Source organism: Rutilus rutilus (genome assembly GCF_951802725.1).
Source record: "Rutilus rutilus genome assembly, chromosome: 4".
Classification (NCBI taxonomy): Eukaryota; Metazoa; Chordata; class Actinopteri; order Cypriniformes; family Leuciscidae; genus Rutilus; species Rutilus rutilus.
The window spans coordinates 9,303,908-9,323,395 of record NC_140212.1 but is presented as its reverse complement, the minus strand read 5'-3'; the positions used below and the strand labels follow the sequence as shown (position 1 = coordinate 9,323,395).

General features: G+C 42.2%; 3 protein-coding genes and 1 long non-coding RNA gene across 5 annotated transcripts in view; 3 read left to right on the top strand and 1 right to left on the bottom strand.

The window, feature by feature from the left end:
- The window catches only part of LOC311289045 (scavenger receptor cysteine-rich type 1 protein M130-like), a gene marked incomplete at both ends in the record, with an annotated part of 5,806 nt that extends 790 nt beyond the window's left edge, over positions 1-5,016 (top strand). The window contains 10 exons of the mRNA XM_084406797.1: positions 199-332; positions 464-778; positions 1,222-1,467; positions 1,812-1,955; positions 2,054-2,113; positions 2,202-2,519; positions 3,672-3,968; positions 4,082-4,159; positions 4,333-4,647; positions 4,751-5,016. Coding sequence (XP_084262923.1) covers positions 199-332; positions 464-778; positions 1,222-1,467; positions 1,812-1,955; positions 2,054-2,113; positions 2,202-2,519; positions 3,672-3,968; positions 4,082-4,159; positions 4,333-4,647; positions 4,751-5,016 — 2,173 coding nt within the window. The remainder of the gene's footprint in view (positions 1-198; positions 333-463; positions 779-1,221; positions 1,468-1,811; positions 1,956-2,053; positions 2,114-2,201; positions 2,520-3,671; positions 3,969-4,081; positions 4,160-4,332; positions 4,648-4,750) is intronic.
- The window catches only part of LOC311289139 (scavenger receptor cysteine-rich type 1 protein M130-like), a gene marked incomplete at its 3' end in the record, with an annotated part of 40,656 nt that extends 35,512 nt beyond the window's left edge, over positions 1-5,144 (top strand). Inside the window, exon 20 of the mRNA XM_084406895.1 lies at positions 5,050-5,144. Within this exon, the coding sequence (XP_084263021.1) occupies positions 5,050-5,144 (95 nt within the window). The remainder of the gene's footprint in view (positions 1-5,049) is intronic.
- Positions 5,145-5,721: 577 nt separating this feature from the next.
- On the top strand, positions 5,722-6,731 carry LOC311288812. Its single transcript, XR_014627010.1, has 5 exons — positions 5,722-5,757; positions 5,876-5,932; positions 6,283-6,360; positions 6,475-6,534; positions 6,665-6,731. It is a non-coding gene; the product is annotated as an uncharacterized lncRNA (long non-coding RNA).
- A 1,922-nt stretch (positions 6,732-8,653) lies between these two features.
- Positions 8,654-19,488, bottom strand: part of LOC311288794 (EF-hand calcium-binding domain-containing protein 4B-like) — a 91,672-nt gene continuing 80,837 nt past the window's right edge. Inside the window, exons 9-13 of one of the 2 annotated variants that reach the window (XM_084406391.1) lie at positions 16,825-16,970; positions 15,870-15,951; positions 9,409-9,625; positions 9,216-9,293; positions 8,654-8,672 (exon numbers count right to left, since the gene is read on the bottom strand). In XM_084406391.1, coding sequence (XP_084262517.1) covers positions 9,246-9,293; positions 9,409-9,625; positions 15,870-15,951; positions 16,825-16,970 — 493 coding nt within the window. In that variant the 3' untranslated portion in view covers positions 8,654-8,672; positions 9,216-9,245. Of the gene's footprint in view, positions 8,673-8,792; positions 9,294-9,408; positions 9,626-15,869; positions 15,952-16,824; positions 16,971-19,488 lie in introns of those variants that run through there. The other variant, XM_084406390.1, reaches the window with a different exon arrangement.

Below are 19,488 nucleotides of genomic sequence, written 5' to 3'. Positions count from 1 at the left end.
TCTGTCCTCAGTGAAGTGTCTCTTCACACTGGAGGAGGAGTCCCGCTCATCAGCGCTCACACTTTATTGATATATATGGAGAAAATAAAAATGCTGCTGTGTGATTTGTCAGTGATTGTGTTTGATGATTTCCTCTGTTGTGTCTAATAAGGTAACAGTGAGTGTCATTGGCAGCTGTGAGAGTCTCTCTCTCTTTAGGGGACTGACAGGAGCCAGTTTCTTCAGTGTGTTTGAGGGAGCAGAGGAGAAACTTGTGCTGCATTCTGAGCTGACGAGTGTGTGTCGAGCAGAAGATGAAGAGCTGTCTGATGCTGATGTTTCTGTGCTATATGGTAAAACTCAGCACCTCTGGTAGGTACATAAAGAGGTACTTTATTCTTTTATATGAGCTGAAATAATTTACATGTAATGTTATATTTACACTGGCATATTTACTAGTTGTCTCCCTGTCGCTCATGTGTAGACAGTGTGAGTGTGAGGCTGGTGAATGGCAATAATCCCTGTGCTGGAAGAGTGGAGGTTCTTCATGATGGTCAGTGGGGAACAGTGTGTCACTATTACTGGGATATTGCTGATGCTGCAGTGGTGTGTAGAGAGCTGGACTGTGGGACGGCTGTAAAAGCAACATATGATGCTCACTTTGGACGTGGATCAGGACCAATTTCAATGTCTCATGTACAGTGTAGTGGATCAGAGACTGCACTGAAAGACTGCAGATCAATCAACAGTCAAGCAAAGTACTGTAATCATGGTCAAGATGCTGGTGTCGTCTGTTCAGGTAAGCTTCCCCTCAACTTATCATATCACTCTTTCACAATTCTCACTCAAGCAATATAATGTTTCTGTATGCTGGTGAGGACAAACTTCATCAGTGTCAATCTTATGAAACATGCAATCTGTTTAATTATTTTGTTCATGATATTATATTTATCTCCCATTCCTTATTTTCTTATAATAAAATATAATGCTGAGAATCCCCACTAAATAGGCCTATGTAATGTCTTTTTTATTATTCACAGTCTGATTTGACAATCTTATTTACATTCTTTATTTAATGAAGATTATAAATTACAGATGAAAAATAAAATTACAGATAAAATAAGTGCAGATTAAGTGAATTAATGAAATACAAAATGTCAAAATTTAATTAAGATTTTTCTAGTGTTCCAGGTGAATAGAGATGTTTAATTAATGATCTGTCTTTATAATTCAAAAACTCAGAGCGAGGACTTCGACTTGTGGACGGGTTTCACCTGTGCTCTGGGAGAGTGGAGGTGATTTATGGAAACACCTGGTACACAGTGTGTGACGCTGCCTTTGACCCGAAGGATGCAGAGGTTGTGTGTAGAGAGCTGGACTGTGGAGCTCCTGTACAGGTGCTGGGAGAAGATGCTTTTGGAAAAGGAGACGCTCAGATGTGGACACAAGAGATTCAGTGCAGAGGAAATGAGTCTCAGATTCACCTCTGTTCACGATCATCTTCACAGATACACAGCTGTTCTCATGATAATGATGTGGGAGTGATTTGTTCTGGTTAAGTATAAACATTTGGCATTTATTTAGATAAATTATCTGGTATTATAGATGATCTCAATCTATTCTAGTTTCATGTTTAAATAAGCTGTCAGTTTTTTGCACAGGTTACACTGATCTCAGACTGGTAAACGGCTCAGACTCTTGTTCTGGAAGAGTGGAGCTTCGGTTTCTCAATGAATAGGGCACAGTGTGTGATGCATGCTGGGATATGAGAGCTGCCAGTGTCCTCTGTAGACAGCTGAATTGTGGGATTGCTGTGTCTGTTGTGGGATCAGACTGGTTTGGAGAGGGAAGTGGTGAAATCTGGGCTGATGTGTTTGATTGTGTCGGGAATGAAACAAAACTCTCAGAATGTTCCGTCTCTTCATGGAGTCGAGCTGAATGTTCTCATAGACGAGATGTTGGAGTCGTCTGCTCTGGTGAGCAAATTCACACCGTGATAAAGTCATTGGTTTCAGATTAAAAGGTTGTATACACTTTAGATAAATACTGAATGACTAATAAATACTCTTGTCAGAGAGTGAAGCTCATCTGGGGAACTGCAGCTCCAAACAACAGCTGTCAATCAAACACTTTGGTGAGAAAATCATCATCAGATTCTTCAGTTGTTAATGATGAATAATGTTCATGTACAAGCACTGTTTTTCTCTCTCTAAATATATCAGGTCGCGGGTCCATCAGGCTGGTGGGTTCTGGGGGAGACTGTGCAGGGAGGCTGGAGGTTTTTCACAGCGGCTCATGGGGGACAGTGTGTGATGACTCCTGGGATATTAAAGATGCCCATGTGGTGTGCAGACAGCTGCAGTGTGGAGTGGCCCTCAGTAACCAGCAGGTACCAGCCTGGTTTGGTCCTGGTTCTGGACCCATATGGCTGGATGAGGTGGAGTGTGAGGGGAATGAGACGTCCCTGTGGAACTGCTCTTCTCCAGGCTGGGGGAAACATGACTGTCAACACAAGGAGGATGTAGGAGTCGTGTGCTCAGGTGAACAGCAAACAATAATTTATTACATTTCTCTATGTGACTGATAATATCTTCTTGCATTATGAACATTAACAGCAGTGTTGAGAATAAGCTCTTATCAGATAATATTTAGAAAATATTAGAACCAATTCCATTAACAGTTCTTTCACTTTTGATGTGGATGGAATACTGATCTAAAATACGCCGACAGAGTTTTCTGAAGTTCTTATACTTATCGTTAAACGCAACACAGCATTACTGAATCTACAGCACAAAATGCATAGTGCGACTAATGTAGTCCAGTTGCTGAATGAATGACTTTAATGAGTCGGTTCTCCCCATACACAAAAGAAATATATTTGAAATATATTTTCAGGATATATTTTGGAATATATGCAAATATTTGAAATTGGCCCAATAAATATATTTCATACTTATATTTCATATATTTTTGTTATATTTCAGAATATATTTCAATGTATTTGGAATATATGCCACATATATTTTTGACACTTTTGGGGACTCATACAGAAAAAAATACATTGAAATATATTCTGAAATATAACAAAAATATATGAAATATAAGTATGAAATATATTTATTGGGCCAATTTCAAATATTTGCATATATTCCAAAATATATCCTGAAAATATATTTCTTTTGTGTATGGGTCAGCACACAGCATAACTAGTGTAGTGAATCCTCAAATGGGTCAGTTTTGTTCAGTGAATCAAAAACATACAGTTTAGAGCAAACTTTGAGACTGAAATATAGTTACTGACTGGATGCTTATACAACAAAATGTAGCTAAATTGTGCATTAGGTCAGTATCATTTTATAAATATAAATACACTTGATACTTTTTTCACATTTTATGTGAATCAATCACATGATTGTTTAAAATGGTTGAGTATTACAAAAGACTGAAAAGTTACTACAAAGTCTGTGTGAACACCGTTGCATGAATTGTTTTAAATCTTTTAAATATATTTATTATTAAAATGATTTTATCCTTTGGAAATGGATTTGCATTTCATTTTTCCAAATATTTATACCTTAAAACCACTAAAAGAACCATCAATTGACTTCTTCGTCAAATTCTTTAATGGTTTGCATCCCAAATGAACAGACTCACATGAGAGTTGACATTGATTCTCTTCCTTGTCTTTCTAGAGTTTAAAGAGATCAGGTTAACTGAGGGCTGTGAAGGGAATGTGGAGGTTTTCTACAATGGATCCTGGGGTAATGTGTGTTACAACAAGATGGACAGAGACACAGCGAGTCTGATCTGTCAAGAGCTGAACTGTGGAAGATCTGGCAGTGAACCCGATTATTCAGAGGGACTGAAGTCTCATAATTGGCTTGATTATTTTAAATGTCGACGTCATGATTCCACTCTATGGCAGTGTCCATCTTCACCCTGGGGACAGAATGACTGTGATAATGAAGTGGCCAAAATCACCTGCTCAGGTAAGAAGATACTTAACTGATTTAAGATAGTTTGACATGATTATGTTTGGTTAACTATTATTTATGTCTAATAATATTCTGTTCAGTGATGTTTTGAAACTTTAAAATTTCAGTGGAGGAAAATCGTGAGTCTCCTCAGAGTCGTCTGACATGTTCAAACTCTTCATCTCCTCACCAGAGACAGTGTTCAAGTAAGATTATCATAAGCTTATATTTCCTTTTTTTCTCATATATTTTTTTGTACAGTAAATAATTTTTTATTCCACATTCAAAATTAATAAGTAGTTAAGTCCTCAATTTCAGTGTGTTTTGCTGTAAATGGTGTCCTGAAGCTGGTCAGTGATGATTTCTGTGTGTGATTTAGATCATGTTCCTCTCAGACTGAGTGGAGGTTTGGGCCGGTGTTCTGGGAGGCTGGAGGTGTATCATAACGCTGTGTGGGGTTCAGTCTGTGCTGATCTGTGGGACATCAGCGATGCTCAGGTGGTCTGCAGACAGCTGGGTTGTGGAGCAGCACTGAGGGCTGATGGGAATTCAGTCTTTGGTGCTGGTGAAGGTGTTGTGTGGCTGAACAGAGTCGAGTGCAGAGGGAATGAGATTCACCTGTGGGACTGTCCTCTCTCCCTGAAGAACCACACTGACTGCTCCCACAAAGAGCACGCTGGACTCACCTGTGCAAGTCAGAGCAAAACACTGAACAATATTAGTCATTTTCACATCATTTTAGTGCTACTAACTGTGTATTTGCATGATTTTTAATCTGTCTGTGTCTGTTTTGCCAGATTTGTCAGTGTCCACTACTCCTGCCACAACAACATCAGCTTCTCCTCCAGTTTCTCAGACAGTGCGCTCAACATCAGTCACTCCTCCACAAACTCCTCCAGTGTCTCTCTCTGTGCTTGTGGTTGTACTGGGAGTTTTGCTCTTACTGCTCTTAGTGCCACTGCTTATACTGATTCAGCAGAACAGAGTGATGAGGAGAGGTAGGAGAGATCCAGAGACTGTCATATTGTGTGTTATTCAGTGTGTGATCAGTCATGTGTTGTGAACTGACAGCAGGTTTGTCTGTCTACACTCACAGCTCTCTCTAAGAGGAGACACAGGACGACGACTGAGGCCGTTTATGAGGAGATTCATCACAGACACAATCACTTCACTCAGAGAGGTGAGACATGAGCCGTGAAACTTATTTAATATGATTATTAAGAGAGTCTGTCAGACACTTGATGTTCATCTATTATTAGTCCTGTTAAACCTCCGGCTTTAAACCAGAGAATTCCTCACAGAAAACCACAGAGCTGCAGGTGCATGTTTATGTGTGTGTGTGTGTGTGTGTGTGTGTGTGTGTGTGTGTGTGTGTCAGTGAGTGTCTCTTCCTGTGTGTATTTTGAGGGTATTAAGGAGGGGTTTGTATGCTAGTATGTCAAGGTGCAGGTGTGTGTGTGTGTGTGTGTGTGTGTGTGTGTGTATTTGTGTTCATGTGTGTTTGTCTCTTCCTGTGTGTATTTCTGGAAGGCAGTGAGGAATGGGTTCATGTGAGGATACATGTGTGTTTGCTAATAGGCCTAAAACTTAGGATTTTCTGCCTCTAATGCTTTTAAAATGTATGTTATTAATATTTGTGTTGTGTTGTAAGTAACACAATGCTTTATGATCCAAATGAGAAATGAGGATTCAATCTTTATGGAATTATGAATATGTTTCTGACTGTTCTGCTGTCCTTTAACAGGAAGTCTCGTCTCTGAAGAACTGCATTCTGGGTATGAAGATGCTGATGAGTTTCTCTCAGGTTAGAGCTGAAGTAGATCCAAATCAATAATTTGATTTACAAATATATAAAAAATGAAATTTACACATTTTAACCCTAAATTCAACTGTTCACAATACTAAAACTTTTATCTTATAAGAAAAAGAGTTCAAGACTGCATATTATGATGATGTCACCAATGGCAGTGTCCTGAAAGGTCAGTGATCCCGCTGTGTCCCAATCAGAGGCTGTGTCCTCCGGAGGTCGCATCTGAAGACTGCATACGTCATTGAGGCGGTCTCATTTAAGAAAAATAACCGTTAGATTGCAAAGTCAGAAAGAAAATTCAGTATTTTACACCTCATGAGGAATAACAGTCAATTTTATTACTGTTACTTCTCTTAAATAAGACATCCTTGATGAGGTATACAGCCTTCAAATGCGACGACTGGAGGACGCAGCCTCTGAATTATGACACAGCTAACATTCATTACCCAAAACCTGAAACAGTATATTTTACATTTACAAATATAAAAAAATGCCCAAATTATACATGTTTTGATGCAGAAGAGATGATGAAGGAAATCACACCGGGATACTATGATGATGTCATCACTGATGGACTGAAACCAGATCGTGAGACAGGTGTCGTTCGGTTATTCTATAATAGGAAGAAATATTTCAAATATATTAAAATCTGTATATATGTATATATAGAAATATATATACATAATATATTTTCTCATGTTAAATTTACAGAATACACACCTGAGAGCTATGATGATGTAATGACAAGTGGACAGAACTCTATCAGAAATGGTGTTTACTTTTTATTGTTATTGGTGTATTTTCCACAATCCTTTTATAGTGATTTATGATAATATGTATTAATCCCATTACACTGTAAGATATAATGCAATGTTTGTTCTGTCTATATGTTCATGTGTAGTGGACACACCAGAGCATTATGATGATGTCATCATTAATGAACAGATCTTTCGAGAAGTAAAAGGTGAGTCACACAGAACTGCATTTCATCATCACCTTCACACACTAATATTGAACATTTCTACCATTAATGAATCATCACGACTTTATCAGGAGTAAATCTAATAATCTCAGACAGTCATGAGGTGAAAGAGATCAATGACATCATTAATGACACAAGCTGATTTACAAACTACAATGTGAGGTTTTTATTTCACATGTGAATCAGAGGGAGATCAGGAGGAGTATGATGATGTGAAGAACAGCAGTGAAGATGAGAGGAACCTGTTGGGTAGGTTATTGAACATTTCTATAGCATATTTAATTTTTATTTGTTATGTTTCTCATTTAAACTACATCTTGATGTAAATATTACAATGAAAATGATCAGTTTGCTTTTGTTTTTAAAAACAGATTATGATGATGTGGAGGAGGAGTCAAATAAAGAGGGAGGAGCCATATGACTCATTGACCACACCCACTGCCTCTTCATCAAATCTTACAGTTCCTGGAGATATGGGGGTTTCTTAAACTACTGTTAAAGCTTCATGTTTTTGATATCTGAAATATTTTTGTATAACAGGTTACATGTATTGCAACAAATTTGTATTTTGCTGCTTGTATTTTAATATTTGGCCTATTATTTTTTATTTTGATATCAATATTTTGCCTAATAAACAAAAGATACCATTTATTCATTACGTTTGTCACAAATTATATATACATATTTTAAAAAGCAGTTAGAGGAAATGAGAAAATGATGCAAAACACAATAAACGGATTTGATTTATCAAAATGGATTTACCACTTAATAGATTATTATTAGGCATTATTATTAGGCATCACATTTTTCCCTAAATTTACTGCCATAGTATTTAGTAATAGTATTTCCTGTGTACTGTCAGCTTGAATTAACTTAAGTAGAGCATAATTTAACCTTTTATTAAAAAAAAATATTACTGTAAAGACACAGTTATACACATTATGTAAAAAAACACTCACCCAAACTGCACATTTTATTGTGTGATGGTGCATTTTTACTTTAAAATGCTTTAAACACCTTGAAACAGTTTGTAAGTCTGATGTGAGTTATTTGCGCTGCGCTTGAATCTTTTGCAGCAATAGCTCCATCTGCAGGTTGAGGTTGGGCTGACCCTTCTTGGTTTTTCTCTTCAACAGCTGATATGTTGCTATTTTCTTTTCCTTGTATTTCTTCAGAGCCTCCTCACGCTGAGATTTGTTTTTCAAGTATTCCTACAGAGACACACGTAATAAAACATGTGTCAATCATTTAGGTAAAGAATGAAAGGGTGGTGAAAATGTGTATATGTACATGACATAATGGATCTTCCTTAAAGGCTTAGTTCACAAAAAAAAAAAAAAAAAAAGTCATCATTTACTCACCCTCATGTCGTTCCAGACCTGCAAGACTTTCGTTCATCTTCGAAATACAAATGAAGATATTTTAAAAGAAATCTGAGAGATTTTTGTCCTTCCATTGACAGTCCAAGCAATAAATAAATGGGAAGTAACAATCACATTTTTTCCTAAATGACTTTGTTCTTTCCTGGTTGAATGCGTTTAGTTGGATGTAGTGCCACTACACTTGTTTTACTACACTCCATTAAAAGAGAATGGGTTGGTATTGTAAACAAAATAGAATATGTACAAAGATCATTTTAAATGAGGTGTGACAAAGTGTCCTGTGATATACGTAATCTACAGTTGGACACATATCAGATGAGCACAGAGATACAATGCTCTTTGACAAATGGACATAAACCTTTTTACACATTACGCTATTAGTGCTTGATTCAGGTATAAGTGAATTTGCAGCCAACATTAAATTATTTACATTGAGTATAAGGTCTGATGATGATACATAAAGCACAGTGATTTCACCCGTAAGTGTGTATGTGTGGTCACTTGCAGCAGGATTTCTTACTCTGTCCTCCTGTTCCCTCAGGACTCTGCAAAAACATCAGTGTTCCTTAAAATAAAAGTCTTCTTATTTTTTATTTTATCTATATCTCTATATCTATATCTCTATATCTATCTATATCTATATCTCTATATCTATATCTCTATATCTATATCTATATATCTATATCTATATCTCTATAGATAGATAGATGGGAGCACAACCAAAAACATGAAGAAAATAATTTATATTTTATTGAATTCTGTAAATGCAACTTTGATATTTATTATCATTAATGAATACTTACATACATTTAACTTACATTCATTTCAATGTAACCATTTTTAATTTGTAAAGTTCGACAGCTGGAAGTGTGATTATAGTGGGGTTACTGTGTAGTATTTAGTAGTATTGGGCTGGTCATGTGATCTCAACATTCGACATCTGATAATGTTTGCAGACAGCTAGCGGCCTCACAGTTTTAGAAATGTCTCTTTTTTGTGGGTTGCACCCCTGGGTGAGGTGTTACAAAGATCACAGCTAAACATAGTACGTTTGGTAACGTTGCATTCATGTGTTTTTCAGTTCTTACCTGGCCAGATGTATCATGGCCTTCAACACATTAGCTCCAGTATAAGCACTGCCACTCGTAGAACATCAGGTTTGTTTCCTACCAAATATAACAAATATCTGTGCATAATGTGTTGGATATAGTCATGTAGACTTGTGAAAGCAAAGCATATGATGTAAATATTGTAAGATATACTGTGTGTGAGAGAGCACACCTCTGCAAGCATATCAGCCTCCTTTGTCTGCACTTCTCGCTCATTCTCCTGGTCAGATTTGTTGCCCAGGAGCATGACAGGGATAGGGTCGCCTACGGCCTCCTGTATGCTGGCCAGCCAGGGGCGGACTGATCTGAAACTGTCCTCCATTGTGATGTCGTAGATGACCACCACGCCATCTGCCTTGCGGAAAAACTGCTTGGTAATGCTGCGATACCTGCAGGGCACAGTGACATTGTGTTCTCTTACGAGAGGTCTCTCGTACTGCGTAAGATATCTTACGCTAGGGGAAAATCCTTTTCCGCGAGATATTGAAGCCAAAAATTATCCTTAATTTTGTAATAATGCAAAACGCGTTGCAGCAGCAATGCAGACATAGGCGAGACAGCTCGCGCGCCTATTGGCTGCTCTGCGGCAACTGCAGCAGCCTATCGAGCGAGGCCTGGCGTGACGTCAGACCCAATCAGGGCACTTCGCGCCCGCTGCGTCACGTCCCGCCGAAATGGGCGTGGTATAGGCCTATAAATATCGCTCGCAGGCAGCTATTATCTGATTTTTCATCCTTCAAGCGAAGCACACGCATCGCTGGAGCTGGATTAGAAGCCGCGCCGTCGAGAGAGAGCACCTTCAGCGGGACGAGTCACTGAAGTCGCTGGCCGCGCCGCCTTCCTGCCTTCCTGCTGCGCTTTCCGGCGCTTATATCCTTCTCTTTTATTACACTGTATTTCTGTGTGTGTGTGTCGCCTAGCCGTCTTCACCGAGACTGCTCCCCCGCCCGCCGCGGCGTCGCGCCGTAAAAAGCGCCGTGCCCAGCGGGCCCCGGAACCCTCCCTCAGCCGCCAAAGCTCGCCGGTTCGCCCGCTTGCTTCCCCGGCTTCTTCTGTTTCGCTTCCTGACGGACAGCGGCCGCCGTCTGCCGCCGCTTCCGTTGATATCGCGGATGAGGAAGCCCTGCTGGGAGAGGATGATTCCTGCTCTATCCTGGCGTCAGGCAGTGAGGATTGGGCGGGCTCTGAGGACCCCGCACCCCCTGCCCGCACATCGTCAGGCAAGAGAGCTTCCATTGAGACGGAACTCATGCGAGTACTCGCACAGGCCGCGGCGAGCCTCGGCCTCGAGTGGTCTTCGCCTGAGCAGCCCGCTCACAACCGGCTGGATGGATTTTTCCTGCCTGGGGAGCGCGCTTCGCCTGTGTCCAGACCGGCGCCCTTTCTTCCTGAGTTACACGAAGAAATCGCCAAGTCCTGGAGCGCCCCCTATTCTGCTAGAGTGCGTCCTGCTGTTTCTTTGGCATTCTCCGCCGTTGACGATGCCAAGAACAAAGGATACCTCTCGCTGCCGCCGGTTGAAGAGGCGATAGCGGCCCACTTATGCCCGCCCTCCGCTGGACGGCGCGCTAAGCCGGCCCTACCCTCTAAAGCTTGCCGCACGACGTCAAGCTTGCTCCACCGCGCTTTCTCCGCCGCCGGGCAAGCTGCGTCAGCGTTGCACACCATGGCAACGCTCCAGATCTTCCAGGCCGATCTCCTCCGTAAGCTGGACGAGGAAGGACCTGACGCGATCTGCGTGCCGGACTTAAGGAGTGCCACGGACCTCGCTCTTCGTGCTACTAAGTCCGCAGCACAAGCCATTGGACGGACTATGGCTTCTCTCACCGTGTCTGAGAGACATCTCTGGCTGACGCTCTCGGAGATGGCCGAGTCTGAACGCACCGCGTTCCTCGACGCCCCGCTTTCCGCTACAGGCCTCTTTGGATCCTCCGTCAAGGATTTCGCGGAGAGATTCGCAGAGGTACAGAAAGCGTCTCAGGCTATGAAGCACTTCCTCCCGAAGCGCTCCAGCTCTGCAGCAGGCCGTGCGAAACCGTCTGCTCAGAGCTCACAGCCACAGCCACCGTCCACTGCCTCCACTTCACAGCGCCGCCAGGCCAGAGGCGCGAGACCGCGCTCCCGCTCATCCGGTCGCCGCCCCGCAGGACGCGGCTCGCGACCTAGGATCACGGTGAAGCCCGAGGCCCCGAAGTCGTCCTAGCACAGCTAGGAAAACGACGGTGTTCCAGTCCCGCTGCGGCCGGACTCACACCAAAGCTATTCGCTCGTCCAGTTCCAGAAAATGTGACTGTTCCAGTGTTTTCTGCAGCCAACAAGTCGGTTCTGTCACCCGCTTGCCTGCACACAAATGCCGTTTTCACGGCTACCCAGATAAATCCCCAAAAGAGTGTATTTTCTGGTGTCCCGGCCACGGCCGATGGTGTTTCGTGTGTAGTAAGAATGCCCACTGCCCAGTGCCCATCCCTACACATAAGCACAGCCTGTCACACAGGGCTCGCGCACATAAAACCGACTCAGAACGGTTGCGCTTCAAACATGGTGAGCGTGCCCACTACCCAGTGCCCACTAACACCACGTTATGCATGTCTCACGGTTTCTGTAAAAACGAAACCAACGTGCACTCGCTTCACGCAAGCGAACGATGCTTTCGGTGTGATAAATGTGCCCGCTGTCCCGCGCCCACATCCACACATAGACATGACAGTTCCCACGGGAACCGCCCAGCCCTCCCCCTCGCGGTTAACCACCGCAGAGGAGTCGAGCGCAGGCAATCTGCCCGCTGTCATCAGCGCGCCCCATGCCTCAAATGTCACGAGCGACACGCTTGTGTTACAGCACACCGAAGCTTCTCCATCGCTGAGCGAGCGGAGCGCGCTTCGTATTCGACCCCTAGCTATCCATGCAGACGCATGGGCAAAGCTACCCGGGGTCTCAAAGTGGGTGCTGAACATTATAGAAAGAGGCTATTCGCTGCAGTTTCGCCGACAGCAGATACTTCCTGGTACCGAAAAAAGACGGGGGTCTCAGACCCATACTAGATCTAAGGCAACTGAACAAAGTGCTTGTGAAGCGACAGTTCAGGATGCTCACGACCAGGCAAATCCTTGTGCAGATTCGCCAAGGAGATTGGTTTGTGTCAATAGATCTGAAAGACGCGTATTTTCAAATACAGATAGCGTCACGTCACAGGCGATATTTGAGATTCGCCTTCGAGGGCCAGGCATATCAGTACACAGTCCTGCCGTTCGGTTTGTCCCTAGCACCCCGTACATTTACGAAGTGCATGGATGCGGCGCTCGCACCCCTCAGAATGAGAGGCATACGAGTGCTGAACTATTTGGACGATTGGCTGATTCTAGCGCAATCTCGCGCAGTGCTCATAGAACACACGACCATTTTACTCGATCACCTCGAGGATTTGGGTCTGAGTGTCAATTGGGCAAAGAGCTCCCTGTCACCCAGTCAGAAAATATCTTTCCTGGGCACAGAACTGGACTCACTATCCATGATAGCGCGACTATCACAACAGCGCGCGGTAGACATTCGACGCACAGCGAACTCTTTTCGCTGCGGCGCGTTTGTCCCGCTCAAGAAATTTCAGAAGATGCTAGGTCTCATGGCCTCAGCATCGTCAGTGCTCCAGCTGGGTCTGCTCCGCATGCGCCCGCTGCAGTTTTGGCTGAAAGCGCGAGTCCCACGCGAAGCGTGGGCACCCGGTTTGCTTCGCCTCAGGGTCAATCAGAAATGCGTTACAGCTCTGAAACCCTGGAAAGCGAACGACTGGTACCAATCAGGTGTAAGCCTGGGGACTTCCTCGAGGGTGAAAGTTGTGTCCACGGACGCGTCCACCTCGGGATGGGGAGCGCTGCTCGAGGGCAGACCGTTCTTCGGCCAGTGGTCAGAACGGGAGAAGCTCCTGCACATAAACTGCCTCGAAATGCTGGCAGTAGACAACGCGCTGACGCGTTTTTGTCCCCAAATAAAAGGTCACCACGTCCTGGTCCGTTCGGACAACATGTCTGTGGTGTCCTACATAAATCGCCAGGGCGGCATCAGATCCGAGAAACTGTACAGGCTGGCAGAACGCCTCCTGGTATGGGCTCAGTGCAACCTGCGCTCGCTCAGAGCAGCACACGTGCCAGGGATCTTGAATTTAGGACCGGACAGACTGTCCAGGAACAATGTTCCGGCAGGCGAATGGTCTCTACACCCACAGACAGTCCAACTGCTGTGGAAGAAATTCGGCAGAGCGGAAGTGGACCTGTTTGCGTCTCAAGAAAACGCTCACTGTCAAGAATTTTTCTCCAAGAGCAGGAGCGCGCTGGCCCATGTGTGGCCCCGCCGCCCGCTCTATGCTTTCCCCCCCGTCTCTCTCCTGCCTCAGGTGATAGAACGGATCAGGGAAGAAGGATGCTCAGTACTGCTGGTAGCACCGTTCTGGAAAAACCAACCTTGGTTTCCAGCCGTGATGCAGTTAGCAAGTACTGCCCCGTGGCCAGTACCAGTGAGGAGAGATCTCCTCTCACAGGCCCGCGGCTCGATCTGGCATCCTCACCCGGAACTATGGTCCCTTCATGTCTGGGCCATCAACGGGTACATGTTGGACTCCCTAAAGGAGTATTAAACACGATCACGCAGGCTAGAGCTCCGTCTACAAGACGACTCTATTCTTCGAAATGGTCAGTGTTCTCGGGCTGGTGCACAGCCCGTGGTGTGTCACCCACAAACTGTGATGTGACGGAGGTGCTTTCCTTCCTACAAGAGCTGTTGGATGGGGGCAGGGCCCCCTCCACGCTCAAAGTTTATGTGGCGGCTATAGCAGCGTTCTCAGAAACAACGCTTGGTCAGTCAATAGGAAGGAACGATTTAGTCATCCGCTTCCTTAGAGGAGCTAAGAGACTGAATCCTCCCAGACCTCCCTCAGTCCCCGTATGGGACCTTTCTACGGTTCTGGAAGCCATGAAAGGTGCGCCATTTGAGCCTTTACAGTCAATCGATTTGAAACACCTGTCTTTCAAAACGGTGTTTTTGCTGGCTCTCGCTTCAGTGAAGCGCATAGGGGATCTGCACGCGCTCTCTGTGAGCGCGGCGTGCATGGAGTTTGGGCCCAATGATTCAAAAGTTATACTCAAACCTAAGCACGGTTATGTTCCAAAATCCCTCAACACACCGTTTAGGGCGCAGATTATCTCTCTGTCAGCCCTGCCGGTCCCTGATGAGGAAAGAGACGCGAGCCTCCTTTGCCCAGTCAGGGCATTACGAGCTTATGTGTCTCGCTCGTCTGTTTTCAGACAGACGGAACAGCTCTTTGTTTCGTTTAGCGGACGTTCTAAGGGACTAGCCGCGTCGAAACAGAGCCTATCCAGATGGATAGTTGATGCTATAGCGCTGGCATACGCCTCCAAGGGCATGCAGTGCCCTTTGGGTGTCAGAGCGCACTCCACGAGAGGCATGGCCTCTTCGTGGGCCTGGTCAAGTGGGATTGCCTTGCAAGATATTTGTATGGCGGCAGGCTGGGCCTCCCCGTCTACATTTATAAGGTTTTATAACCTAGAGGTTCCCGCCCTGCAGGCCAGGCTGCTGTCGGTCTAAACTACCAGTATTATCTGACCTGATGCGTTCAGCTCAGAATGCTGCGTTTGCTGAGCACAGCTCAGCGTTCGACAGTATAAAGCTGGGCAAACTGTGTAAGACCCACATTTTTCCCCATCAGTTCAGGCCGTACCCCGCCCTGACTGTATGATGAAATTCGCGTCCCATCAACGCTACTTTATGTGGAAAAGTGAGGCTGCACCCCTCCTTCTTCCCGGACTCCCTGTGAGTTCACTGAGTGATTGTGCACTATATGTACCCCGGGCTTTCGCCCTTGGGTCTTTGGTGTCAGATCTCAGCATGCACGGCGTTTTACATTGGGTCCCCTAGCGTAAGATATCTTACGCAGTACGAGAGACCTCTCGTAAGAGAACGTACTCGGTTACTAACGTAACCTCGGTTCTCTCTAGAAGAGGGAACGAGTACTGCGTATCTTGCCGTGCATGCACACGCTCTGGTTGCTTCGATGATGAAAAACCAGATAATAGCTGCCTGCGAGCGATATTTATAGGCCTATACCACGCCCATTTCGGCGGGACGTGACGCAGCGGGCGCGAAGTGCCCTGATTGGGTCTGACGTCACGCCAGGCCTCGCTCGATAGGCTGCTGCAGTTGCCGCAGAGCAGCCAATAGGCGCGCGAGCTGTCTCGCCTATGTCTGCATTGCTGCTGCAACGCGTTTTGCATTATTACAAAATTAAGGATAATTTTTGGCTTCAATATCTCGCGGAAAAGGATTTTCCCCTAGCGTAAGATATCTTACGCAGTACTCGTTCCCTCTTCTAGAGAGAACCGAGGTTACGTTAGTAACCGAGTACGTTTTTTCACGCTGGATGTTTATCATCAGTGAAAAGTGAGTTCATGTTTTGGTTGCGCAATAGATTACTCTTGACAACAAGCTTTTTAGAGATGCTTAAAAGGATTACAGCACAGTCTGGGGAACAAAAATGAAGCCTACAAACTGAAACTGAATGTAAATGTCCTAAATAAGAAGATATAAATGCAAAACTCTATCCTGCATGTCGTATCATGACCTTACCTTTCTTGGCCTGCAGTGTCCCATAGCTGAAGAGCAACGTGACTGTCCCCCAAATTCAGTGTCCGCACACTATAGTCAATGCCTGTACAGCACAACACAATTGAAGTTATATATAAATGTGCAGTACACACATAAAGTTAACTAAAAATATACACAACTAAAAGGCATAAAAAATACATTCCTGCAGTGAGGGATTATGGCCACTAGAGGTCACTGTTGAGTAATATTTGTGTGTGGAATATACAGGCGTTTTGTACACTTTTGCCACATGCTAATGAATGTCATTGAATTATAAAGCAAAATATCGAACCAAGTAAAAATAACATTCACTAAAAAATTTACTTGGGACCAGCTGGTTGAAAGGAACTAAAATGTATAAGAAAAGTCCAGCGTTAATTGCCATTTTGGTTTACTTGTAACTAATACAATGAATTTAAGCGTCCATGTTGTTTATGGGCCACTAGAGTCCAGGGGTGAAACGCTAGAGACTTTGAATAAAGTGAACTGATGGTGTTTGACATAATCTGCTGTGCAATGTGTGGCAGGGTTTAAATGCAGGGAGTGTGACTTCCCAAGCCCTTTCATGTGATGTTGCCTGCTTTAAGAAATCCATCAGATATAGCATAGTAGGTTTTCATTAACACTCACACACATATTCAAACCCAGTGCACTGAAACGCCTGTAAGTGGTAATACTATGTATGCACAATAAAAATGCACAGACTTGGTAAATCAGTTTCGAGAGCCATATAAATCATAACAAACTAAATAAATGTAGTAGGCTAGTTCATCCTTCTGATTCAAGGTAAACTCCAGTAAAAGGGCAACCAATTTGCATTTACTGAAAATCCCTCATTGCAAAGTCTTCTGTTAAACCCACTTGAACTGACCTGTCCACTCGCCAACTTGTGCAAAGTTAATTTGTAAATTGCACATGGAGCGGGAGAGCATCTTACCCACAGTGGCTGAGGTGGCAGAATGAAACTGTCCATCACAGAAGCGTCTCAGCAGAGCGGTTTTACCAACGCTGGAGTTTCCCACCAGAATGACCTTAAAGAGGCGTTGAGGAGATGCGGCAGCACCTTCTGCAGGACCCTGTACACTGTAAAAAAAAATCCTAATTTTACAGAGAATAACTCTAATTTTTTTAGAGTATTTTTCTGTTATTTTAAATTATATTCAAAACTCTGTAAAATTACAAACAATATCTGTAAATTAATTAATTGACTGTTAATTAAAGGATTATATCATTAATTACAAATTACAGTGATTCTTATTTTTTTCACAGGACAATTACTGTATTATTTATACAGTATTTTTCTGTTATTTTAAATTATATTCAAAACTCTGTAAAATTACAAACAATATCTGTAAATTAATTAATTGACTGTTAATTTAAGGATTATATCATTAATGACAAATTACAGTAATTCTTATTTTTTTTCACAGGACAATTACTGTATTATTTATACAGTATTTTTCTGTTATTTTAAATTATATTCAAAACTCTGTAAAATTACAATAAAATTATGTAAATTAATTAATTGACTGTTAATTTAAGGATTATATCATTAATGACAAATTACTTAATCTGTTTTTTTTTTAATTACATACAAAGTTGTGTAAATTTACAATAAAATTATGTAATTAAATATGTAGCTCATTATATTAAAGGTTTATATCCATACTAACAATCTAACATATTTCCTTGTCATTTTAAAGTAAATGTTATTACATTTAAGTGTATTTTTACATTTTAACTCTGTAATTCTGGATACAAATTTAATGCAAGCAAACTGCACAATCATTGTTAAATTGAGCTTGCTGGTCAGACAGCAGGCCAACAGGGTTCATGATGGAACATGTGGTGGGTTTAGGTCCTCCTGGGAAGTTTGTATTCATGAGGTTTTATATATTTTTTTATGTTTTAAATAAATTTATGAAGCCATTACATATTATATTATAATGCTCATATTTTCTGCAGGCATTAGCTTACTTCATTGTAAATAGAAAAGCCTGACGGATTGTGGTATTCCTCAATGTTTCTCACTTCAAGATCAGGGTTAAAGAAAATTCTGAGCTTCCTACACTGTAAAAAAAAAGTGTAATTTTACAGGTAATTGTCTGTATTTTTTTACAGAATTTTACCGTTTTGTCATTATACAGCAAATATCTGTAAAATAAAAGGCATTTGCTGTAATTTAAAGGTCCATTGTTAAATTTACAGGTAATTGCTTGTATTTTGGTTTTACAGCAATTTTACGTTTTTTAAAAGGAACTTGTCTGTATTTTTACAGAGTTATGTGTAATTTTACAGAAATTATTAAGTAATATTTTACAGATTTTTTCTGTGAAATTAGAAAACAAAGAAAAGAAGGTATAACTGCGGAAATCAGCATCTATTCAATATGTTTTCCTTACAGACAGATTATTAAGCATGTGGGGGTTAAAGTGAGGTTTTTTTTAAGGTTAAATAAAAGTATTTGTACCATAGACTGTGATTTGTACATACAGTACCCTACATAGGCTACAGTAGGCCTGAATTATTTTTTATTTCACATTTTATTTTATACTCATTTTGATCATTATTATTCTCAGTATAATAATCTAGTATAGTACAGTATAATAATAAACAGTCTTATTCTCCCATAATTTCATGTATATTTTATAAATATTTTTCCAAATCTCCGTTGCTTCACATTCAGGGCTTTGTGTGTGTGTGTGTGTGTGTGTGTGTGTGTGTGTGTTTGAGTGCGCGCGCGCGATGACGCAGATTCAAATTCATTTCCGCTGTTTACTCCTATGGTTTACTCCCGCCCACAACGGTTAACGTTAGCTGATCAGTCGAGTTTGGGCAAGCGGGAGATTTGAATTCAGTCTACTCTCGTGAAGTGGTGAGATCAACAGTGGTTCAAAGCAATCGTATTCGTCAAGAGCAGCTCTGTGAGCAGGAGTTGTTTTCAGTCAGTCCGTTTGGATTCTTCGGAAATAACGCCCTTTTCAGTGAGCCTTGTTCGTCACAGCGGACATCATGCCAACCGACCACCGGCTGAGGTAAGAGTCTCATTATACTAAGTTATATGTGAACGATATTTTATATTGCATTTGTGTTAAGTTTACAGTTTTCAAGCTAACGTTAGCATTCTTAAATGATGTTCAGTTAACTGGCGAGAGCTGGAGGCCAAAACACTGAAAATGTAGCATGCGTCTTTACATTTTCCATCTGTTTTAGATCAGTTGAACCCACACCTCAAAAGACCTAAAACGAGCTTTCGTAGACATGTTATGCATATTAAAGTCCGTTTAATTGTCTATAAAATCTTCGTTAATACGCGATAGTAGGCTAACGTTATCTGTCAGTAAATCAATCTCTTAAATGGCGGGACATTTTGAAACACTGTCTGGAAGCTGAAAACTCTTCTCTTAAAAATATCCTTGGTTTTAATTATAGTAAAATTATAGTAACCACGTTTTTGGTGGATTTTTATTACCATTTTTAATAACCACAGTTATACTACTAATAGGCCTACCATTTTTTTTTTTTTTTTTTTTTGTGGTTAAACCATAGTTAATTTTCGTAAGGGTTAACGTGGCTATCAAGACTGTTAAGAAAACGAATT